This window comes from Gymnoscopelus microlampas (assembly GCF_963454915.1).
Source record: "Gymnoscopelus microlampas genome assembly, chromosome: 2".
NCBI classification, from domain to species: domain Eukaryota; kingdom Metazoa; phylum Chordata; class Actinopteri; order Myctophiformes; family Myctophidae; genus Gymnoscopelus; species Gymnoscopelus microlampas.
The window spans coordinates 55,931,355-55,957,240 of record NC_139939.1 but is presented as its reverse complement, the minus strand read 5'-3'; the positions used below and the strand labels follow the sequence as shown (position 1 = coordinate 55,957,240).

The 25,886-nt window shown below is 38.6% G+C and overlaps 3 protein-coding genes across 3 annotated transcripts; all 3 read left to right on the top strand.

Moving 5' to 3' along the window:
* Nucleotides 1-576: 576 nt before the first annotated feature.
* LOC311061905 (uncharacterized protein) lies at nt 577-3,368 on the top strand (the record flags this gene model as incomplete). The annotated part of the gene is made up of 6 exons (XM_084080609.1): nt 577-769; nt 1,170-1,271; nt 1,422-1,748; nt 1,854-1,987; nt 2,194-2,297; nt 2,967-3,368. The coding sequence occupies 6 exons, from the start codon at nt 577-579 to the stop codon at nt 3,115-3,117; spliced, it is 1,011 nt and encodes a 336-aa protein (XP_083936735.1). The 3' UTR covers nt 3,118-3,368.
* Nucleotides 3,369-6,443: 3,075 nt separating this feature from the next.
* Nucleotides 6,444-9,483, top strand: LOC311061925 (uncharacterized protein; the record flags this gene model as incomplete). The annotated part of the gene is made up of 6 exons (XM_084080631.1): nt 6,444-6,618; nt 7,419-7,508; nt 7,648-7,947; nt 8,057-8,199; nt 8,417-8,523; nt 9,302-9,483. 6 exons carry the CDS (start codon nt 6,444-6,446, stop codon nt 9,444-9,446), a joined length of 960 nt encoding a protein of 319 aa, XP_083936757.1. The 3' UTR covers nt 9,447-9,483.
* A 3,638-nt stretch (nt 9,484-13,121) lies between these two features.
* LOC311061916 (uncharacterized protein) lies at nt 13,122-16,225 on the top strand. Its single transcript, XM_084080621.1, has 6 exons — nt 13,122-13,278; nt 13,714-13,803; nt 13,940-14,281; nt 14,391-14,533; nt 14,633-14,739; nt 15,778-16,225. Exons 1-6 carry the CDS (start codon nt 13,149-13,151, stop codon nt 15,917-15,919), a joined length of 954 nt encoding a protein of 317 aa, XP_083936747.1. The 5' UTR covers nt 13,122-13,148; the 3' UTR covers nt 15,920-16,225.
* Nucleotides 16,226-25,886: the final 9,661 nt, after the last annotated feature.

The following is a 25,886-nucleotide window of genomic DNA, read 5'->3' as shown; positions in this document are numbered from 1 at the left end:
AATCCGGGCCTGCCTGTGGGTCGGGACCCGCAGGGGGTAAATTTAAGGACCTTTAAGTCATTTTTAATACCTAAAAAAAAAACAAGAAAGAAAAAAAAGAGACCATAATTGCATCAAAATTAGTCAACAAACTTATACTAAAATGTATAAAAACATTGGCAAAATTGTCAAATAATATAAAAAAAGAGGGGAAAGGTTTGAAAATAAACGATCTACAAGCTCACAGCGAGCTTGTAGATCATCATATTCGTGGGAAGTTGTAGTTCTCAAAGTGTGAACTTTGAGAACAATAAACTCTTTAGAAGCATTTCACTCATGCAAAGAATGACACTGCTAGTGGTGGCTATTATGACTCCAATATTTAGATTTTTCTTTTTGTGTTTCATATAATTCCTCTATTTCTGACACCTGACAGACATGTTGCATTGTGTTCAATCCAACTTCTTCCCTTTTACGCAAATATGAAGAACAGAAATATCCAAGAACAAAAGATACAAACGTTGGAGTTGTTTCCTTTTATCACGCTATATAATACACAGCACACACACACAGACATCAGTATGATCATCAGCTAGAATGTCTGAGAACGTGTATGACAATCCCATCTACCCAGACCTGGCAATGGAAGTCAGACATGGCCGAGAAGAGATGGAGGAGAGAGGAGAGAGAGAAGAGAGGGTAGTAGACATCTATGTCTCTACAGATGACCTTGACCCTGGGACACAGCAGCATGCTGTACAGAGGAACACAGCACAAGAGCAGTGTGGAGGTAACTTGCGTGTGTGAGCACGCGCGCGCCCACACACACACACACGACTTGTTTTTACATATTACAAACCATACATACACTCAACACTTTGTATGCTACGTTGCATTTATAAATGTATCTTATGCATGTGTATTTATGCATTTATGTATATTTGTTTTGCTTTTATCATTATGCAAAACTAAATACCTCATTGAGGACATTAAAGTTTTCCAAGCTAAATGTGTTTAGCAAATTACTGATATCAATTAAGCAGACCCTCAAGTTGCCATTCCCTAATAGCATACTTGTATTCTTACAACTAATTGTGTAAGAGCAGCGACACTTTTTTTTCAAAATGTGAGTGTCTTACTTTAGAATAGTAACTTGAAGTAACCTCCTGTGTTTGTCTTGTGTTTTTCAGACTCTAATGAGACAAAGAAGAATCGCTCCAGAGAGGTTGGATTGTTTCTGGTGCTGCTGTGTGCTCTCCTATTGGCTGTCATAGTTGGTGTGGTCATATACTGTGAGTGTCATTCTATAAACCAAACAATATCTTTGCATGTTATATGAGAGTCAGAAATAGTTTTGATTATTATGTTTATTGTTGACTGTTGCTTGATTTGCTATCAGTTGTATGTGAAGCTCACAAGTTTGTTGATTCTTCTTCCTGCAGATTCTGAATTAATTAAAGAGAAAAACAACATCCTGGCTAAAGAGCGAGACGAGTTACAGTCCAGTTTTGACCATTTAGAGAGCAGACTTAACAACCTGACTGAAGAGAAAGAACAGTCCAGTTCTGACCAGTTGGCCACTATATATAGTAAGCTGGATGAACAGAAAAACCTGTTACAGTCCACTCTCATCAAGCTAGAGACCAAATATAACAATCTGACTGAAAAGAAAGAGAGAGAGAAACAGCTAAAGTCAATGTTTGACCAATTAGAGACGCGATATAACAACTTAACTGAAGAGCGAGTTGACCTGAAGAAGATCATGTATGGTTAGTGAGACATCACTGCTTTTCATCATTGTTATATCATGTTGTTCATCATTTGTCATTAATCTGAGCAATTGAAACAGGCTAACTTTATTCTTTTGTTGTTAGTATTAAGTGGATGGAAGACATTTGGCAGCGGTCTTTATTACATCTCTAAAGGGAAGACAAACTGGCAGCACAGCAGACAGTGGTGTAGAAACAGAAACTCAGACCTGATGGTCATAAACAGCAATGAAAAACAGGTGAGTGAGTGAGTGAGTGAGTGAGTGAGTGAGTGAGTGAGTGAGTGAGTGAGTGAGTGTGTGCGTGCGTGCGTGCGTGCGTGCGTGCGTGCGTGCGTGCGTGCGTGCGTGCGTGCGTGCGTGCGTGCACACATTAGTGAATGCTGTAACCTATATACATCTATTGTACAGTTTGTACTTCAGTAACCAGCAGATTTTCTGTCCAGGATTTTGTTGTCAGTTTAAACCAGAGAGTGTGGCTGGGTCTGACTGACATAGACCGGGAAGGACACTGGAAGTGGGTGAATGAAACGCCACTGACCGAACCAAGGTAAGATGTATTATCTTAATTTTTTTCCTTCATTCTTCTCTTGTTCATTTCAACAAACACTACATAACACATATTTCCTCTTTGCTTAGTGTTTCTATATGGTTTGAAATAATGCTATAAAATTCAAATCTAAAGCGCTGTCCCTAAAGCTACATTTACTCCACCAGTCTTGAAAGCCATTTCAAATGTTTTGCCTATATCTGCCCCCATATTGCTCTTCAATTATAGTAGTAGATAAATAGAAGTAGAGCAACAAACAGCTTTGACTTGACTTTTAAAAGCATAGGGTCAATGCAGCACATATACTGTATGTTTAAATGAAAGTCATATCGCCACTTATTAGATTCCTATCAGATGTCTTTACACATAAGTGCGGTCCAAAACGGTAGTGAAAAGATCTGTTTTTCAACCCGACTCCGGATATGCAGTTGAAGGTGGAATGTCAAAACAAATTCAGAATTTGGTCATATTTACCGCAGTCTTTAGACTCAGTCTAAAGGTAGTCTGACAAGTATACATATTGTCTATTTTACTATCCAGTTAATTTGAATCTATAATAATATCTAAAATATAATTTGAGGTTATGATTACAAAACTAAAGATTTAGGATGGAAAACCATGCATCCTAGTAAAGGTATTATAATGACTTGAATGTTCCTATTTCTTCAGGTACTGGCGCCCTAATCAGCCTAATAACAACGGAGGAAGAGACTGTGTTGAGTTTATTCCTCAGCCTGCTAGAGCAGCTAGAGGATGGAATGTTAGATCATGTGGTGGCAGCTCCCCGATCAAGTGGGTCTGTGAAAGAATTATCAACTGAAATCATCATTTTCACAATGTATTAGCTTGTATGTTTGTACAGCTACATGATGGATGTGTTTCATACGGAAATTTGTTCTTGTTTGTCTGGCTTGCAGGTCTACCCAATATACACCATAGGGCATTAAATTACAATTTATATTCATATTTTCATGATTTAGTTTAAGGGGAACCTGTAGAATACGAATGACATTAATGTAATCTGTTGTACAGTGTTTCATGTATATCAATAAAGTGTGTTGTATTGTTAAAGTTAAGTTGTCATTCATGTTCTAAATGAAACAGTGACAGAGGACAGCAGACAAAGCATGAAATTAAAGATCTTACTGTAAGATGACAGAGGTTACTGTATGCTACTGCTCAGTATATCCTCTATTAACCCATTAAGACCTGAGGCCGATTCTACAAATGTCTTCTAAATCCTAACAGTTTTCTGAAACACTTATGCTTGCTATAATATCAGTGGTTCTCAAACTTTTTCATGTCAAGGCCCCCCAAAATGATATGTATTTGGTCGCGGACCCCCATCTCAAAGTATTTAGTACCAGGGACCGCCCAGAAGCAAAGATTTGAGTTACAGTTCGCTTAAAAAAATATATATATATATATATATTATATTTATATATATATTATTTATATTTATATTATTCAAAGATAAGGCAAATATTTTCATGATTTTACAAAACATAGCAGATCTACAAACTCACATGAGCTTGTATATCTGCTATTTTTGAATAGCCAAAGTATAAAATAATGGTTGAAGTGGTTGATATCTAAAATGACAGATGCTTTCCCGTTCTTGATGGGTTAACAAGCTGCCTTTCTATCATGATGACACTTATCTACCACTTACATTTATTCATAGAATTCATTAAATCAATGGTCTGTTTATGAGAGCACAGAGATGATAGAAACACATTTTTTTGCAGCTATTTGACAAATATGTAAACACTTTTGTGACATAATATGCTCTTTATCTTTTGAAAAACAAAGATAATACATGTTCTTGTTTAACCTTGTGCTGTGTGCTTGGGTGTCATTTGTGAGCTTGTATCCATATAGGCCAGTCAGTGGTTCTCAAAGTGGGGTCCGGGGTCCTCCAGGGGTCCTTGGGAAGGTTCCATGGTGTCCCCAGCTAAATTAGTTAATATAGCGTCACAATCATTTTAACCATATTTTATACTTTGGCTTTTAAAACATAGCAGATATACAAGCTCATGAGCTTGCTATTTTATTTTCATTTTTAAATCTGTGCAAATCCTGTATATCTTCAAAGCGAAGATATTAACTCAAATCTTTGCTTCTGGAGGTCCCTGGAACAAGACATCTTTGAGATGGGGGTCCACATGTCATTTTGGGGGGCCTTGACATGAAAAAGTTTGAGAACCACTGCATTAGGCCATGGACCCCCAAAAATATATAAATCATGATGAACACAACAACCGCTCCACTATTCACCCCTCACCCAAAACACCAAAGAAAAATAAACATCGTATTGTTTATGTCAGAGTAACTGATCTGGCGCAGTGCTCAGGTCCTGGACCTGGTGAGACGAAGGAGGAGCCCGGCCAGTAGACAACCCACAGAGCCTAGTCCCTCCGTGCCAGGGCCTCCCCGAGCCCCGGCAGAGTACTTCCGGAGAAGCGGACTGAGTGGCCCTGTCTTGCCCTATAGGACTGACCGTGGGTAGCTACTGGGACGTAAGTCGGGGCTTGATCAACCCCGGCTGGGTCACCTGGGCGAGGGTGTATGTTGCGAGAACGGAAACACCCTATGACCCCAGGCTACAACACTGATGATACGTCCCAGGTGCATCCATGTGAAGTATTCTTTATAGTATCCAAATTTCACGCAAATCGGTAGACATGATCTCTATAGTCATGTGATCAAGTCGGATCTGTTAGATTTTTCATATTCCATCCTGATTGGCTAAGATTGACATCTAAAGTTTGCAGGAGTGGCCCGTTTTGAACAAAATGTTGCAAATCAAGAACGCAGTGTCCGATTGCGGTGAAACTTCGCACGCACATTTGCACTACGTTTTCAACATTGCCCTATTATAGCGCCACCAGGAGGACAACTTATATAAAACTAATTTATTTATTTTACTCCTTCAGATTTTATCCAAACATCACACAAATCGGTACAAATGATCTCTATAGAGCGTTGCAGTTCCGCCACTTCCTGGTGCCGGAAGTAAATACTCGATGCATTTTTCCCATTGACTTTTCCAAAAATATTTATATCAATCAATTAAAGCCTAGAATCAAGCTATCCAGGATCCTGGTGAATCATGACCATAAAACCTTTTTTTCTGTGATTTATTTTATTTTATATTTAATGATATGATATACTATATTTAATAAATACCCTTTGTTTTGCCGTTTTCAAAAAAGTGTTTTCACAGAATCAACGTTTTATGGTCATGATTCACCAGCATCCTGGATAGCTTGATTCTAGGCTTAAATTAATTTATATAAATATCTTTGTAAAAGTCAATGGGAAAAATGCATTGAGTATTTACTTCCTGCACCAGGAAGTGGGCGGGAACTGCGACGCTCTATTGTCAACTGATCAAGATATATATAATATAAAATAAATAAACCACGATTACCACAACCCCTCCACTACCCACCCCTCACCATATTCACAAAACAAACACTATATTCTTCGTGTAACCAAATGCAACAATATAATATTTAGTAGTTCTCTCCTTTGAAAGCTGACCTTGCTGTCTCTGTTCCTCTTCCACACAAACACTTCCTACATGGTGTCCCAACCTTTTCATGTTCTATGGGTTAAATGGGGTCAGTTGAAAATAAACATTGTGGTCATTAAATACAACTTCCAGATCTTTGGTTCCTCCTAAATGTTTTTCTTTATATATTGTATTTTTCTTCTCTGAGCTACTGTAAGGATGGCTCCAAGATCCGCCAGTAAAGCATTGGGAAGGTGGTGTGATGGTGGCTTAGTTTAAACAACTCATGCATATTGCATATTTGTGGGAAGTTGTAGTTCTCTTAGTGTGAACTAGAGAACAATAAGCTCTTTAGAAACATTTCACTCATGCAAAGAATAACACTGCTAGTGGTGGCTATTATGACTCCAATATTTAGATTTTTCTTTTTGTGTTTCATATAATTCCTCTTTCTCTGCTGCTTGACAGGCATGTTGCATTGTGTTCAATCCAACGTTTTCCCTTTTATGCAAATTTAATTGAAGAACAGAATAATCCCAGAACAAAAGATACACATGTTGGAGTTGTTTTTTCCTCTATATATACAGCACACACAAACACAAAGACATATCAGATGATCATCAGCTAGAATGTCTGAGCCCGTGTATGAAAATCCCATCTACCCAGCCCTGGCAATGGAAGTCAGACATGGCCGAGGAGAGAGAAAAGAGAGAGAAGAGAGGGTAGTAGACATGGTCTCTACAGATGACCCTGGGACACAGCAGCATGCTGTACAGAGGAACACGGCACACGAGCAGCATGGAGGTAAGTTGCACGAGCGTGCGTACACACACACACACACACACACACACACACACACACATGCGCGGGGCGGCAGTGGCTCAGGGGTAGAGTGGCCGGGTAGAGCCACTCTGGGGCGCTCCCCCAGAGTTACTGTCGAAGTGTCCTTGAGCAAGACGCTGAACCCCTAATTGCTCCCGATGAGCAGGTCTTGCATGGTTTCCTCTGCCATCGGTGTATGAATGTGTGTGTGAATGGGTTAATGGCACAATCAATGTAAAGCGCTTTGGATGAACACGCTATATAAATGCACCATTTTACCATTTACACACACACACACACACACACACACACACACACACACACACACACACACACACACACACACACACACACACACACACACACACACACACACACACACACACACACACACACACACACACACACACACACACAAACTGTTACACTGCTTGTGTCTCCAGTCCTCACTGACATAGTGTTATACTTTTTTCTTTTTTTTTTTACATATTTCCAACCATACCTACACTCAACACTTTTTATGCCATTGTTTCATTCATTAATTGCATGTGTATTTATGTTTTTATCGTTATGCAGCAAAACAACATGCCTCATTGAGGATATTAAAGTTTTCTAATCTAAACGTGTTACATGCAAACTACTGATATCAATGAAGCAACCACTCAAGTTGCCATTCCCTAATGATAATAATTTTGTAAGAGTAGTGACATTTATTTTTCAAAATGTGAGTGTCTTACTTTCTAAACAGAAATAACCTCCTATGTTTGTCTTGTGTTGTTCAGACTCTGGTGAGTCAAAGAAGAATCGCTCCAGAGTGACTGGATTGTTTCTGGTGCTCCTATTGGCTGTCATCATCGGTCTGGTCATAAACAGTGAGTGTCATTCTATAAACAATATCTTTGCATTACGTTGTATTTGAGTCCAAAATAGTGTTGATGACTGTTGCTTGATTCACTATCAGACCAAAGTTGTATGTGAAGCTCATCGATTTGTTGATTCTTGTTCTTGCAGATTTTGGATTAATTCAAATGAAAAACAACAACCTGGCAAAAGAGCGAGACGAGTTACAGTTCAGTTTTGACCATTTGGAGACCAGATATAAAAACCTGACTGAAGAGCAAGACCAGCTAGAAACCAAACATAACAATGTAACTGAAGAGAGAGACCAGTTAGAAACCAGATATAACAATGTAACTGCAGAGAAAGACCAGTTAGAAACCAGATATAACAATGTAACTGCAGAGAAAGACCAGCTGCAGACCAGGTATAACCAACTGATGGAACAAGATGACACCAAGAGGATCAATTGTGGTCAGTGAGACATCACTGCTTTTCTTCATTGTTATATCATGTTGTTCATCATTTGTCATTAATCTGAGCAAATTTAAAACAGTGGCTAACTTTCTTCTTTTGTTGACAGTGAACAAATCTGGCCATAGATTTACATATTTTGGTGGTCTCTGTTACTTCATCACTACTGGCAAGTATACGTGGGAGAAGAGCAGACAGTGGTGTAGAGACCAGCAATCAGACCTGATGGTCATAAACAGCAAAGAAAAACAGGTATTGTGTGTGTGTGTGTGTGTGTGTGTGTGTGTGTGTGTGTGTGTGTGTGTGTGTGTGTGTGTGTGTGTGTGTGTGTGTGTGTGTGTGTGTGTGTGTGTGTGTGTGTGTGTGTGTGTGTGTGCGTGTGTGTGTGTGTGTGTGTGTGTGTCTCTTTGTGGACACACAGGTGTATTGTACAGTTTGTACTTCAGTAACCAGTAGTGTTTCTGTTCAGGACTTTGTTGTCAGTTTAAGACAGAAAGTGTGGATTGGTTTGAGTGACAGAGAGGTGGAAGGAAACTGGAAGTGGGTAGATGGAACACATGAACCGACCACATCAGAGTAAGACTTATCATCTTCATTTTGCCTTCATTCTTCTCTTGTTCATTTAAACAAACATTTTACGTACATTACATTGTACATATTGCTACCTTTTTCAATGGTTTTAAATAATACTAAAATAAATACAAACATACACTGTCCCTGAAGACAACATTAACACCACAGGCCTTAATGCTCAATTCAGATGTTAAATTGCCTATACAGTACGTGATGTGAACATCTCCTGTGTTTACACTTCAACAAAACCCATAAACTTCAAACTTCAGCCTAACCTTTAAACACAAATCCCCAGCTGCAATTCAACTCACATACTCTACATAAATTCCCTAAATGTGAGAATGACTTTCTCTTGAAATGTCTGTCCAATAAATTAGCAACAGTTTCAACAGTCTGACATTTATTTACAATGTTTGGTGCGCTTGACGAAGTGCGATGTTAAAGTAAACCAAACCAAATGAAAAATGCAACAATGTTGCGATTTCTCCACCGAATTACACAGAGTCTATCGAAGTACTAGCCGTGAAGCTGCCCTTTATTTCAATGACTAGAAAAAATCCCTTTGTGTGTTTGGCCCCCTCCTACCTGATAGAAAGTCTAAACTTTAGACTATCTGGTCTTTAGACGCATTCTAAAGGTAGTCTAAGACAAGTATACCCATTTAATTTGAATTTATAATAATATCTAAAATATCATTTGAGGTCATGATTAAACAAGATTTAGGATGAAAAACCATCCTAGTAAAGGTATTGTTATGACTTGAATGTTCCTATTTCTTCAGGTACTGGAGCCCTGGTCAGCCTGATAACAGAGGAGGACGAGACTGTGTTGAGTTTGTGTTTTCTTGGCCTACTAGAGCTAGAGCATGGAATGTCAGATCATGTGATGACAAAAACAAGTGGATGTGTGAAAGAGTTATCAACTGAAATCATTTTCACAATGTATTAGCTTGTGTGATGGTACAGCTACACGATGGGTGTGGAACTTTGTTTTTGTTTGTGTGCCTTGCAGGTTTACCTAATATACCTTATAGGGCATTAAATACAATCTATATTCATATTTTCATTATTTAGTTTAAGGGGAACCTATAGAATATGAATGACATTAATGTAATCTGTTGTATTTTAACACAGTGTTTCATGTATATATCAATAAAGTGTGTTGTATTGTCAAAGTTAAGTTGTCATTCATGTACTAAATGAAACAGTGACAGAGGACAGCAGACAAAGCATGAAATGACAGATCTTACTGTAACATGAGGTGACAGAGGTTACTGTATGCTACTGTTCATATATGCTCTGTTAACCAGTGGTGTAAAAGTAACTAAGTACATTTATTCAAGTACTGTACTTAAGCACAATTCTGAGGTACATATTAAAGGAACATATTGTACTTTAACTCCACTACAATTATTTGAAAACTTTAGTTACTAGTCATCACTTTGCAGATATAAATGATTATATTATAAAACATACATTTACCACTTTAGCCCTATGTTATAGGCTACTTGACAATAACCGATCTACAAGCTCACAACGTGTCGCATTGTGACGCGTTGTGAGCTTGTAGATCTGCTATTTTCAAACATTTTAGTACTTTTGTTACTTTAAGTATATTTTGATGCTAAATACTTTTGTACTTTTACTCAAGTAACATTTTGAACACACGCCTTTTACTTGTAACAGAGTATTTTTTACATCGTGGTATTGCTCCTTTTACGTAAGTAATATATCTGAGTACTTCTTCCACCACTGCTATTAACAAGCTGTCTTTCTATCATGATGAGACGACTTATCTTCCACTTACATTTATTCATAGAATTAACTAAATCAATCTGTTTATGAGAGCAGAGAGATGATAGAAACACATTTTTGCAGCTATTTGACAAATAAAAATCACACCCAGTGTGAAGTGAGCGGTGTTATTTAAAAACAACAGTGGTCATCACAGTGATGGAAGCTCACTTAAAAAAAACATTTTTTTTTAAAGTGCGTGGTGCTATTTATAGGTTATTAATTTCATCATGCGTCTCGCTAGCCAATCAAAGCAAAGGGTCTGAATAGAGTCAGCCAATCACGGTACAGCGAAAAGGGTCTGAATAGAGTAAGCCAATCACAGTACAGCGAAAGACAAATTTTCACGACGGAAAGTCCCAAACCCACTTATAGGAGCGGCTACACCGCTCAAAAACATAATTTGCTCTATCTTTTGAAAAATAAAGATAATACATGTTCTTGTTTAACTTTGTGCTGTGAGCTTGGGTGTCATTTGTGAGCTTGCATACATTATTAGGCCAGTGGTTCTCAAAGTGGGGTTCTGGGACCCCCAGGGGTTCTTGGGGTTGTACCAGGGGGTCCCCAGCAAAATGAGTTAATATGGCGTCACAATCGTTTTAACCACTTTAACCATATTTTATACTTTGGCTATTCAAAATAGCAGATATACAAGCTCATATTTGTGACACGCTATGTATATGAGCTTGTAGATCTGCAATTTTTTTTAAACCGTGGACATTCTGCTAATCTTTTGAATATATCTATATATATTTATTTATTTTAAAGCAAAATGATGTTTTGAGATGGGGTCTGCAGCCAAATACATGTCATTTTGGGGGTCCTTACATGAAAAAGTTTGAGAACCACTGAATTAGGCCATGGACCACATTAACTCAGCGGTGCAACACGAGAGTGCTGATTCCCCCAAAAATAAATAAATCATGATGAAACACAACCCCTCCTTATAATAAGCAGACATGGCAACACTGGTCCAGAGAAGTGGGCAGCCACTATAAGTGCCTGGTGACCAGCTCCCTACATACTGTAGTCCTACCAGTACACAGGGGCATATATTCAAATACTGAAACACTAGACACATCTATGCAGACACAAGGATGTGTATATAGTGTGTTTGTGTATGTAGGGTGTGTATAGTCCATACCCGTGGGGTGATATGCGCACAAGATCTGGCAACCCGGGAGCCACCGAACACAAAATATACACAAGCCGTCAGTAAAGTTTCTTTTCACACTTCAACTGCATTTAATTCTACTACTTCTAAAGTGAACTAAATAAAGTTCTTCATACATTCTACATACAAGCCAATGAAACCACCGCAGAAGAGTGGTCTATTCATATTCACTTTCGTCTTTTTTTATTTAACTTTTTTACTCCCCCCCCCCCCTCCCACCCAAAACATATATGAATATAAAATAAATAAACCACGATTACCACAACCCCTTCACTACCCACCCCTCACCATAAACACCAAACAAACACTATATTCTTCATGTTATCAAATGCAACAATATAATATTTAGTAGTTCTCTCTTTTGAAAGCTGACCTTTCTGTCTCTGTTCCTCTTCCACACAAACACTTCCTATATGGGGTCAGTTGAAAATAGACAATTGTGGTCATTAAATACAACTTGGATGGCCTAAAGAGGAGCTAGTACCAGTTTCCCTGTAGACAGACGACCCCCCCCCCTCCCTCTTTTTTTTGTACATACTTTTTATTTTATTTTCTAATGTTTTTTTTGTATATATTTTATTATTTTCTCATGCCTTTTTTGTACATAATGGTATATATTTTTTCCCTCTGTATTCTTATGTTGATTTTTGAACTGGTTGGTTGCTACTATATATGTCTATGAAATTAATTCAAGGACCCCAACGGAAACAAGCCCGCAAGGACTTTTTTGGCCGGACCTTTTAGACAAAAGCATTATAAATGTAACTGTGTTGTTTTACATTCTTTTGCCTAATAAGAAATTCAATCAATCCAGGGTCCCTAGTCAGTCAGTCAAGCATCGAGAAGGTGGTGTGATGGTTGCTTAGTTCAGTGGTTCTCAACCTGTGGGTTAGAACCCACAGGTGGTCAATTTAAGGACCTTTAAGTCCTTTTTAATAACTAAAAAAAACTAAGAAAGAAAAGAAAAGAGACCATTACTGCATCAAAAGTAGTCAACAAACTTATACTTAAAATGTATAAAAACATTGGCCAAATTGTCAAATAATATGAAAAAGAGGGAAAAGGTTTGAAATCAGACGATCTACAAGCTCACAGTGAGCTTGTAGATCTGCTATTTTCACAATATTTATCTGTGTAACCGAGTCAAACACAATTGAATGCCTCACTTACTATATTCCAAATGCTTATCAGGGTGGGGGGGTGATTATTTTGATTATTTTGGGAGGTCACAGCCTGAAAAGGTTGAGATTGAGAACCTCTGGCTTAGTCTAAACAACCCATGCATACATGTGGGAAGTTGTAGTTCTCCAAGTGTGAACTTTGAGAACAATAAACTCTTTAGAAACATTTCACTCATGCAAAGAATGACACTGCTAGTGGTGGCTATTATGACTCCAATATTTAAATTTTTCTTTTTGTGTTTCATATAATTCCTCTATTTCTGACACCTGACAGACATGTTGCATTGTGTTCAATCCAACTTCTTCCCTTTTACGCAAATTTAATTGAAGAACAGAATAATCCAAGAACAAAAGATACACATGTTGGAGTTGTTTTTTCCTCTATATATACAGCACACACAAACACAAAGACATATCAGATGATCATCAGCTAGAATGTCTGAGCCTGTGTATGAAAATCCCATCTACCCAGACCTGGCAATGGAAGTCAGACATGGCCGAGGAGAGAGAAAAGAGAGAGAAGAGAGGGTAGTAGCGATGGTCTCTACAGATGACCCTGGGACACAGCAGCATGCTGTACAGAGGAACACAGCACACGAGCAGCATGGAGGTAACTTGCACGAGCGTGCGCGTGCGCACACACACAAACACACACACACACACACACACACACACACACACACACACACACACACACACAGCTTGTGTCTCCTTCCAGTAGTGTTATACTTTTGTGTATATATTTTTTCATATTTCCAACCATACCTACACTCCACTTTTTATGCTATTGTTTCATTTATTAATTTCATGTGTATTTATGTTTTGCTTTCTGCTTTGCTGGTTAAACAAAATGCCTCACTGAGGATATTAAAGTTTTCTAAGCTAAACGTGTTACCTGCAAACTACTGATATCAATGAAGCAGCATCAAGTTGCCATTCCCTAATGATAATAATTTGGTAAGAGTAGTGACATTTATTTTTCAAAATGTGAGTGTCTTACTTTCTACAACAGAATAACCTCCTATGTTTGTCTTGTGTTGTTCAGACTCTGGTGAGTCAAAGAAGAATCTCACCAGAGTGGCTGGATTGTTTCTGGTGCTCCTATTGGCTGTCATCATCGGTCTGGTTCTCAACAGTGAGTGTCATTCTATAAACAATATCTTTACATGTTGTATTTGATTCAGAAATAGTGTTGATGACTGTTGCTTGATTTGCTATCAGACCAAAGTTGTATGTGAAGCTCATCGAATTGTTGATTCTTGTTCTTGCAGATTTTGGATTAATTCAAATGAGAAACAACAACCTGGCAAAAGAGCGAGACGAGATACAGTTCAGTTTGGACCAGTTAGAGAGCAGATATAACAATGTAACTGAAGAGAAAGACCAGTTAGAAATCAGATATAACAATGTAACTGAAGCGAAAGACCAGTTAGAAACCAGATATAACAATGTAACTGAAGAGAAAGACCAGTTAGAAATCAGATATAACAATGTAACTGAAGAGAAAGACCAGTTAGAAACCAGATATAACAATGTAACTGCAGAGAAAGACCAGCTACAGACCAGGTATAACCAACTGATGGAACAAGATGACAACAAGAGGATCAATTGTGGTCAGTGAGACATCACTGCTTTTCTTCATTGTTATATCATGTTGTTCATCATTTGTCATTAATCTGAGCAAATTTAAAACAGTGGCTAACTTTCTTCTTTTGTTGACAGAGAACAAATCAGCCGATAAATTTACATATTTTGGTGGTCTCTGTTATCTCATCTCTACTGGCACGGATACGTGGGAGTACAGCAGACAGTGGTGTACAGTCAGGCAATCGGACCTGATGGTCATAAACAGCAAAGAAAAACAGGTATTGTGTGTGTCCGTCCGCGCTCTAACCTATTCCACTTTGTGGAGACAGATCTATTGTACAGTTTGTACTTCAGTAACCAGCAGTGTTTCTGTTCAGGACTTTCTTGTCAGTTTAAGACAGATAGTGTGGATTGGTTTGACTGACAGAGAGGTGGAAGGAAACTGGACGTGGGTAGATGGAACACGTGAATCGACCACATCAGAGTAAGACTTATCATCTAAATGTTTGTCTCCGCCAGGCCGAAAGGCATGGCGAGAGAGTATGTTTTGCCCCCTGTCCGTCCGTCCGTCCATGCGTGCCTCAAATTATGCATGCCAAATTATGCATGCAGCTTGCAATTTCCGTGAAACACACACACACATTCCCACTAGGCCTAGGAAGAAATGCCACCCTTTTCACATTGGCCTGTTATAGTGCCACCAACAGGTCTAATTTAGCAACAACATGCCTCAAATCATGAATGCAGTGTCCGATTGCCGTTAAAGGCCTAAGGATAAATGGCACCCTTTTCACGGCCTATTATAGCGCCACCAGGAGGCCACAATAACGTACCTGACCTGGCGGAGATGTGTGCTCCGAGGAGCACTTTTTCTAGTTTTACCTTCATTCTTTTCTTGTTCATTTCAACAAACATTTTAAGTACATTGTACATATTGCTACCTTTTCCAATGCTTTTAAATATTATAACATACAACCCTACACTGTCCCTAAGACTACATTTACACCACAGGCCTTAATGCTCAATTCAGATGCTTTGCCTATATGTGATGTTAACATCTCATGTGTTTACACTTCAACAAAACCCACATGAATAAACTTCAAACTTCAACCTTAAAGGCAAATCACCAGCTGCAATTCAATTCACAGACTGTATATACATTCCCCAAATGTGAGAATGACTTTCCCTAGATTTTTTGAAAATGATGTCCAATAAATGAGCAACAGTTTCAACTGTGTGACATTTATTTACAATGTTGGGTGCGCTTGACAAAGTGCAATGTGAAAGTAAACCGAACCAAACGAAAAATGCAACAATGTTGCGACTTCATCCCCGAATTACACAAAGTGTACCGCACTACAGGTGTAAAGCTGACCTAATGACAAGGATACATGTTGTCTATTTCACTATCCAGTTAATTTGAATTTACAATAATATCTAAAATATCATGAACTAAAGATTTAGGGTGGGAAGGCATCCTAGTAAAGGTATTGTAATGACTTGGATGTTCCTATTTCTTCAGGTACTGGCTCCCTAATCAGCCTGATGACAACGGAGGAAGAGAAGACTGTGTTGAGTTTTATATTTCTCAGTCTGCTAGAGGATGGAATGACAAACCATGTGGTGACAATAACCGGTGGATCTGTGAAAGAGTTATCAACTGAAATCATAATTTTCACAATGTATTAGCTTGTGTGTTGGTACAGCTACATGATGGGTGTGTTTCATAAGGAAGTTTGTTTTTGTTAGTCTACCCAATACACCGTTATGGGGCATTAAATTACAATTTAATTCATATTTTCATTATTTAGTTTAAGGTGAACCTTGCTGTATAGAATATGAATGACATTAATGTAATCAGTTGTATTTTAACACAATGTTTCATGTATATCAATAAAGTGTGTTGTATTGTTAAAGTTAAGTTGTCATTCATGTACTAAATGAAACAGTGACAGAGGACAGCAGACAAAGCATGAAATGACAGATCTTACTGTAACATGAGGTGACAGAGGTTACTGTAAGCTACTGTCAGTGGTGTAAAGTAACTAAGTATATTTACTCAAAAATTGTACTATAGCGTCGCAATCATTTTAACCACTTTAACTTTGGCTATTAAAAATAGCAGATATGATCGTGACACGATCTATGAGCTTGTAGATCTGCTATTTTTGAAAAATAGTGAAAATTTGGCTAATCTTTTGAATATATATTCTTATATCCTATATGAAACGGTTTGAGAACCACTGCATTAGGCCATGGACCCCAATAACTCAGTGGTGCGATTCCGATTCGAGTGCGCTGATTCCCCCAAAACAGAGCCATAAAGAGAGTTCTGACACTAGCGTCGACTCCCATTGTAAGAATGGAATGCGGAAGTGCTCTGTCTCAATGACATAGTTCCAATGTTTGGAACTATAGCCCATAGGAGGCCGCTTTGCGGCGAGATCAAAGCGTGTCGTCACTCTCTTTTCTACACTCTGCCCCAAAAATAAATACATCTTGATGAACACAACCCCTCCTTACAATAAGCATGGCAACCCTGGTCAGGATAACACTTAAAAAAAGATATTTTAGATATTATTATAAATTCAAATTAACTGGATAGTGAAATAGACAACATGTATACTACCTTTAGACTGCGTCTAAAGACTTCCTATCTGGTAGGAAGGGGCCAAACACACAAAGGGCTTTTGTCTAGTCATTGCAACTTGGGGCATTTTCAAACTTATAGTTTGGTAGACTGTGTAATTCGGGGTGTGAAGTCACAACATTTTTCATTTGGTCCGGTTAATTTCATTGCACTTCGTCAAGCGCACCAAACATAGTAAACTAATGTCACACAGTTGAAACTGTTGCTCGTTTATTGGACAGACTTTTCAAGGGAAGATCTAGGGAAAGTCATCCACACATTTAGGGAATGTATGTAGAGTATGTGAATAAAATTGCAGCTTTGCTGCGTGTGTCACTCCCCGTCTCTCTCTCTCTCCCCGTTTCCTGTCAACCTACTATACTATCAATAAAGGCATAAAAGGCCCCAAAATAAATCAGAAAATAAATAAATATATATATAAACATTTGCACAAAATAGCACGATTTTTCGAAAATAGCAGATCTACAAGCTCATAGCGCGGCACGAAGTGACGCGCTATGAGCTTGTTGTTCTATGAGCTTGTTCTCATAGGCAAATATTATACTTTTACTCCACTACAATTATTTGAACATTTTAGTTACTAGTTACTTTGTAGATTTGGTTTATTATTACAAAACATACATTAACCACTTCAGCCCTATATGCATTTTGGCATTTTGAAAATAGCCGATCTACAAGCTCACAATGCGTCGCGATGCGACACATTGTGAGCTTGTAGATCGGCTATTTTCAAAAGACAAGTTTTACTTTATTTGAAAACTTGTGAAATGGGACATTCTGCATAATGAGCACTTTCTACTTTTGGTACTTTTTAAGTACATTTTGATTCCAATACTTTTGTACTTTTACTGAAGTAATTTTTTTATTCCAGAGTTTTATTTGTGACAGAGTATTTGTTGAAACCAAAAAATAAAATAAATTATGTTGATAAGTTCTCATCTGTCTACTGAATGAAAAACAGTGACAGAGGACAGCAGACAAAGCAGAAATGACTGATCTTACTGCAGGACTAGGGCTAAGCGTACGGTGACCGCCTCATGGGGCCTGTGCCTGTGTTCTGTGTGTAACTGTTCTCTGTTGCAGTGCTGTTTGAAGGGTGGAGTCGGACATAATCAGGGGAAGGGGAGACACCGGGCCACTATCTATCTCCCCACAGAGTATAAAAGACCTGCCCTTTCCCTTTCTTCATTCCTCTCTGGCCCACAGAAGCGGCTAACTTAAAGATAGTCATTTCATGTACACAGTTAACCGTATAAACCATTAAGACCTGAGGTTGATTCTAAAAAAATGATTTCTAAATCCAGTTTTTTGAAAAAGGTATGTTGCTATATCAGTGGTGCTCAAACTATTTCATGTCAAGGACCCCCAAAATTATATGCATTTGGCCGCAGACCCCATCTCAAAATATTTTGTTCCAGGGACCCCCGCAAATATTTGAAAAGAATGTGCTTCGAAAATATATATTCAGGCCCGGACGGCTGGCATAGCGGTCCGGGCACCTAGGCTAATAAGGCAGCGCGTCGTGGGTTTGGGTCCCGATCCCGACGGCCTTTGCTGCGTGTGTCACTCCCCGTCTCTCTCTCCCTGTTTCCTGTCAACCTACTGTACTATCAATAAAGGCATAAAAGGCCCCAAAATAAATCAGAAAATAAATACATATATATATAAACATTTGCACAAAATAGCGAGATTTTTCAAAAAATAGCAGATCTACAAGCTCATAGCGCGGCACGAAGTGACGCGCTATGAGCTTGTATATCTGCTATTTTTGAATGGCCAAAGTATAAAATAAAGTGGTTACACAGATTAAACGTTAGACGTCCCATCCCTATGCATAATATCACCCTCATTACCTCTAACCTCCTAAAAGCAGTGTAGGTCAGGCTGCCATGCATTTAACAAAATGAGAAGTTGCCACGCAGGAACGTCGGTGGAGAAATAAAATGACTTAACTGTGCTCTCAAAGAGCCGTTAATCTTCAACTTCCTCTTATGACTCCCAACAACTTGTACCCACGAGTGTAGTTTAGTTTGGAGATGAGCTAGGATGTCTGAGGACGTGTACGCCCTGCCAGACCTGACCAAGAAGGTCAGACATGGCCAGCGAGGACAGAGGGAGGTAGAGATGGAGGAGAGAGGAGAGAGAGAGGAGAGGATGGTGGACATCTACGTCTCTGCAGATGACCCTGACCCTGGGACACAGCAGCATGCTGTACAGAGGAACACAGCGCAAGAGGAGCAGCGTGGAGGTAAACAACACAATGCTACTGTGGTTAACTAACACATCTATGGATGTTATGCAAGGGCAGTGGTGTGGTGGTGTGACGAAAAGTGTTATTGTACACCACTAAGGTCACGCATAATGTGTTAGTTGTGCTGTAGCCAACACAAGCCGAGGCTTCAGACCAAGGGCCCAGCATCCAGCTTTTGAAATTGAGTCTATATACAGTAGCAAGTAAAAGTTCATATGGAATGGCCTGTAGTCTCGCTGTTTCACACCTGCTGGTGTCAGAAGCAATAACGCTCTATGCAAGCGGATGGGTTTTTGCCGAACTTTACACATGATTTTATTACCTTAATAAACATTGTCATAAATACTTTATGCTTCCAGTTGCTAGTTTTCTTTCAATCACCATGATATGCGTTTTGGTACATTTTGGTCCCATTTATTTTAAAATTGATGATAAAGTATAGGGTATGCTGTAGGAGGGGCATGGCTACCTTGTGATGCTTTGATTGACAAGCTAAACACAACCAATAGCATTAATTCCCCACCCTCACATTCGGGTCCCAACCAATAGCATTAAGAGTGCACCGGATATAGAAAGATGCCGGATTTGAAATCGTTGAAAAATAGGCTTCATTTACAGTCTGTAGAGTTTTTGTCCATACTTTTTACTGTCTATGCTTCAGACACATCAGTTTCTCTGTCCTGCGTGTTGGGGGCCGTGCCGGCCAGGTTGGGCAGTGGCTCTGGGCAGTGTAGTTCATTTGGCTTATATTGGAGTGGTTGCCTCACTGAAAGAAAACTACAAACAAAATGTCTGCCACTGGGGAGACAACCTCAGCGCTTCTTCTTTCCTATTGGTTAACGCCCGGTCAGAGTTCACCAATGTTGAACGGCAACCTTCAGACACGTTACACTTCACACGCATCGATGGCGTCATATAGCGTTGCAACAGGCAGCTCAACCCCTCTAGCTCCGATAGAATGGAAATGAACAGGGAAGCTGACGCTTTCGAAAGCATATGAAACACATGTCGTCGCCTTGCTAAACTAATGGCCCATGTCATTTTTTTCAGGAAAAATAAAAAACTGATCCGAAACAAAACTAGAAGATATTTCTTAATCATTTGTTTATAACAAATTATGACTATTTAAATAGAAATAACACTGTCTGTCAGTTATATAACATAAGCTATTTAAATAGGTTTAAATAGGATTAAATCTTACTTAGGCCAAAAAAAAATATTAAAAAATGGCCTAAATCAGTAAATAATTTGCCCTAAGTCACAAAACCATGCTGACTTAGGCCAAAAAAATGCCTATTTTGGCCTAAGTCACACTAGGGAGTTAGGCCATTATACTAAAAGGGGAGTGAACAGCATGATCCTTTTCAATTAGGAGATGGGCGATTTTACCAGAGGTGGCCAGTGTCATGAGGAGCTGACTTAAAAACACTTTCAAGATTTAAAAAAAATGTTCCAAAATAGCAGATTTACAAGCTTGCAGCGCAGCACAAAGTGACCTGCTATGAGCCTGTAGATTATTTCTGAATAACCAACACATAAAACATGGATAAAGGGCTTAAAATGCATTAACGCATTTAGCTGGGGACCCCCTGGAACTCCCTCAAGGACCCCTGGTTTGAGAACTTTGAGAACCAATGCCTTAAAGGAACAATACCCTGTCTAAACAGTGACATGTAGCCTATACTCTGAATGCTGCAAGTTGTCATATTTGCAGGCCAACGTAAAGTAATATATACTAAAGAATGACAAATGATCTAGTTTATAGTAGTGTCTGCAAAATCACTTTACTGCCGCAGTGGACAGTGTGATGTTTTTTCTTTCTTCTTTCATTTATTACATCAGTCATCTATTAGGTCTATCACATATTATCCCATTTAGACCATTGAGGCCGATACTAAAAACGCCCTCTAAATCCTGACCTAAGTTTTCTGAAAAACTTGAAATATTTATTCAAAAATTACAACAAATGTATGTTGCTATATACTGTACATAAGCAACAAGAACCCCAAAATGGGTTCCCGTCCAAAATGGGTTATATATATTATATATTATTACAAAGAAATGTGTGTGTGCAGGGTTGGTTTCAGCCTAATCTGAGCCACAGTGGCTTCCAATATAACATAACATAAAAATGCTTTCTTTAACCTGCTGGCAGTGTGCAAGAAATGTGCAAGATTAGCTCTGGCTGCCCAGACGCCTGTGGATCTCGTACTACATGCTGTGGCCAGTCTGTGACGTCAGTTGTATGTCGTTGTTGTCGGGCAGAAACCTCCTATACTGTAGCTCCATATTTTAACATTTTTTCTTAAATGAATGCCCTAAATTCAGTGGTGGAAAGTACTCAGATATTTACTTAAGTAAAAGTATCAATACTGCAATATAGAAATACTCCGTTACAAATACAAGTCCGGGATTCTAAATTTACTTGAGCAAAAGTACAAAAGTATTGGTATCAAAATGTACTTGAAGTACCAAAAGTAAAAGTACTAAAATGTTTGAAAATAGCATATCTACAAGCTCACAACGCGTCGCCATGCGACGCGTTGTGAGGCTTGTAGATCGGCTATTTTCAAATAGCCGAAGAATAGGGCTCAAGTGGTTAATGTATGTTTTATAATATGAGGTTTCCATCCGACACAGAGACCATATGATGTATCTACTGTATGCTATATGACTCCTTATCTGGGCCAGGTTTCAGCCTGATCCGAGACCCATTTTAATCGATTATGACATTAAAGTTAAAAAAATTAAAACATTGTGTGAAAACATTTGTAGAGATGCCTCCAAGACCTACTGGCAACATTCATAAGAATAGCCTTCTACAGAGCCAATTAGCAACCAGCTACTATACCAACCACCTGTTTTACCCTACCACAACAGGCCTTTTACACCCTATAACCACCTGTTTTGATTATAGAACACATTTGCTAGTGCTATTATACCCTAGTAACCGCCTACCTTCCTACCTTCCCCTCTGTCTAAACTCCCTTTAGTTTTTAAAAGTAACTGCGGTGAACTCTTTTTATATATAATCCACAAAGTGTACATTCCACTCAAATGTAAATTCTATTCCATGTCTCTTACATAACACAGACACTCTCATGTCAGATTGCTTCAACAGGGCAGGGCAGGCCATTACATAACATAGAAGTTGCCACATCCAAGACCAAGGAAGAACTTACAAATGCCGTTTCAAGCTACTCTACCATGCATTCATGGTGTTATGTAACTGTGTCAATTAAGAACATCAAGTACTTATCTGTCATAAAGCGTCATAACTTTTTTAAATACATATTTATTATTACGGCATGGCATTGCAGTTGCTGAGCCGTTTAGAAGAGGGTCAGAGTGTGTGTGTGTGTGTGTGTGTGTGTGTGTGTGTGTGTGTGTGTGTGTGTGTGTGTGTGTGTGTGTGTGTGTGTGTGTGTGTGTGTGTGTGTGTGTGTGTGTGTGTGTGTGTGTGTGTGTGTGTGTGTGTGTGTGTGTGTGTGTGTGTGTGTGTGTGTGTGTGTGTGTGTGTGTGCGTGCGTGCGCGCGCGCGTGTGTGTGTGCAAACAACAGACTGATCAACGTCAAATGTCTTGGGCACAAAAAGAAATGCAGGCTATATTTTATACATATTTATTTGAAACTTGAATTTTCCATGTCAATGGAGGTAGTATTGAGGTAGGATTGGGGTGGGCATGAGCTGAAAAGATCCACATTTATTAGACCCTATATCTTGTTGTTTTTAAATGTCTCATTTTGGAACAAAACCCTCTCAAGTAACTCATATGTTTGTCTCGTGTTCTTCAGACTCTGATGAGACGAAGAAGAATCGCTCCAGACTGGCTGCAGTGTGTCTGGTGCTGCTGTGTGTTCTCCTGTTGGGTTCCATCATCGGTCTGGTCATATACTGTGAGTGGCATTCTATAAACAACATCGTATATCGTTGCTTACGGGCAGAAACCTCTTATCTCCAAATGTTAACTTTTTTAAAATAAATTAATGCCCTACTTACATTGGTTCTCAAAGTGGGGTCCAGGGACCCCCAGGGCTCCTTGGAGGAGTTCCAGGGGGTCCCCAGCAAAATGTGTTACCCTGGCTATTTAAAAAAATAGCAGATCTACAAGCTCACAGCGCGGCACGAAGAGCTTGTAGATCTGCTATTTTTTTAACAGCCAGGGTAACACATTTTGCTAGCTTTTGCGAGCTTGTACATCTTCTATTTTTGAACATTTTAGAAAAGTGTTATGAATAATTTAGCATTTTTTGACACAAATCTTCTCTTCTGGGGTCAAATCTTCTTCTTCTTGCAGATTTTGAATTGATTAAAGAGAAAAACAACAACCTGACCAAAGAGCGAGACGAGTTACAGTCCAATTTTGACTTGCTAGAGTCCAGATATAACAACCTAACTGAACAGAAAGAACAGCTACAGTCCAGTTTTGACCAGTTAGTGACCAGGTATGATCGTGTAACTGGAGAGCGAGAGTCCCTGAAGAGGATTATTTGTGGTCAGTGAAACACCACTATTTTCTTCATTGTTTTGTCATGTTGTTCATCAGTTGTCAAATAAAACAGATAAACAAATACAAATAACTTTCTTCTTCTGTTGTTAGAATCACATGGATTTCAATTTGGTGGTGGTGTGTGTTATTACATCTCTACTGAGGAGAAAAACTGGTGGCAGAGCAGACAAGACTGTATAGACAAACAATCACACCTGATGATCATAAAGAACAAAGACAAACAGGTATGGTGTGTGTGTGTGTGTGTGTGTGTGTGTGTGTGTGTGTGTGTGTGTGTGTGTGTGTGTGTGTGTGTGTGTGTGTGTGTGTGTGTGTGTGTGTGTGTGTGTGTGTGTGTGTGTGTGTGTGTGTGTGTGTGTGTGCGTGCGTGTGTGCGAGTGCGCACGCGCACGTGTGTGTGTGTGTATTAGTTAATGCAGTAACCCATTACACTTTTTTAAGACACAAATCTTTTGTACAGTTTGTACTTCCGTAACCAGCAGCTTTTCTATCCAGGACTTAGTTGAACGTTTAAACCAAAGAGTGTGGCTGGGTCTGAGTGACAGTGCCAGTGAGGGAATCTGGAAGTGGGTTGATGGAACGCCACTGACCACACCAACGTAAGACTTTATTTTGCCTTCATTCGTCTCTTGTTCATTTCAATAAACATATAATTATATTTATATTTCCTCTTTGCTACCTTTTACTGAACTGTATTAAATATGACTATATTATACCACACTTTCACTAAGACAATTGTGCCTGTTGTCTATATCAGTATCCAGTGAATTTGCATATAATGTATTTTGATAAAAATTACAGTGGAAAACATCCTAGTAATATTGTAATTCATTACATGTTACTATTTCTCCAGGTACTGGTTTGACCGTCAGCCTAATGAAAATGGAGACTGTCTTGAGTTTCTTAATGGGGGTGAGCCTGACAGAGGATGGAACGACAAAAGATGTTCTTTCATTAACCGTTGGATCTGTGAAAGAGATATCTATTGAAGTCATCATTTTCACAATGTATTAGTTAGCTGGTGTGTTGGTACAGTTTGTGTGTTTTCTTTGGTTTGTTCTGACTTGCAATTCTACCCGATGTACATTGGATGCATTCAGTGTTCATATTTTCATTATTTAGCAAAAGGGGAGCTATTGGAATGTGAATAGAATCATGTAACAACTATATCTGTTCCATTTTAACACCATATTTCAAGTAGATAGTAGATTAATGAAGTGTGTTGCAGTGGTGGAAAGTAACTATTAAGTACATGTACTGAAGTACACATACAGATTTGTACAGATTTGTATACATTTGAAAACTTGAAATGGGACATTCTGCATTATGAGTACTTTTACTTTTGGTACTTTAAGTACATTTTGAATTCCAGACTTTTACTTGTAAGAGAGTATTTCTACATTGCAGTATTTATACTTTTACTTAAGTAAAACATTTGAGTACTTTTTTTCCACTACTGGTGTGTTGTATTGTGTGTGTTGTATGTTGTTGGATGGAACTGGGTTTGGTCCAAATCAGTTTCTTAAAACAGTTAACATTGTCACACACATGAGAGTAAAAGAATATGGATGGAAAACCACAGGCCACACCAACATCATTCTACATTCTTCTCTTGTTGATTTGTATACATTCGTATGTATTTGAGTATACATTTCACATTCATTTCTCTTTTTCTACCTTTTTTTCTCCTCTAAATGGTATTAAATGCTATAATAAATGCAAATGTATACTGTCACTAAGTTAATTCTGCCTGTTGTCTATTTCACCAGTTAATTTGCAATAATATTAATATTAATTTGTATATACCTAGAATTTAATTTGTGGTCTTTAAAAGGCAAAGGATTTTGAGTGAAAATCCATCCAGGTGTTGTAGTTGTAGTAATTAAACGTCTACAGGTACTGGTATACCTCAGAGTCTCAGCCTGATAACAAAGAGGGCCCCATTGACACAGATGGCTGTTGAGTTTCATAATGAGCCAAATAGAAGATGGAATGACAGATGGTGTTTTGCAACTAACCGCTGGATATGTGAAAGATCAGATTTTTTTATTAGCAACTACCCATGGCACACCATTTTGAGAACAAATTATTGAATAAAAATGTGGTCATCATAATTAAGGGCATAAGCATTCAGAAATGTCCGGGCAGAATTCTGAGAACATTAAGACTTTGAATTCAAACATACCTCTCTTTTTCCACAATTATATAATAATTATTAT

Bases quoted from the DNA above. Each gene is read 5' to 3' on its own strand.
- LOC311061916 (XM_084080621.1), top strand. From the start codon at position 13,149: ATGGAAGTCAGACATGGCCGAGGAGAGAGAAAAGAGAGAGAAGAGAGG. The intron at 13,279-13,713 runs GTAACTTGCACG...TGTGTTGTTCAG, and splicing joins AGCACACGAGCAGCATGGAG to ACTCTGGTGAGTCAAAGAAG. The intron at 13,804-13,939 runs GTGAGTGTCATT...TTGTTCTTGCAG, and splicing joins CATCGGTCTGGTTCTCAACA to ATTTTGGATTAATTCAAATG.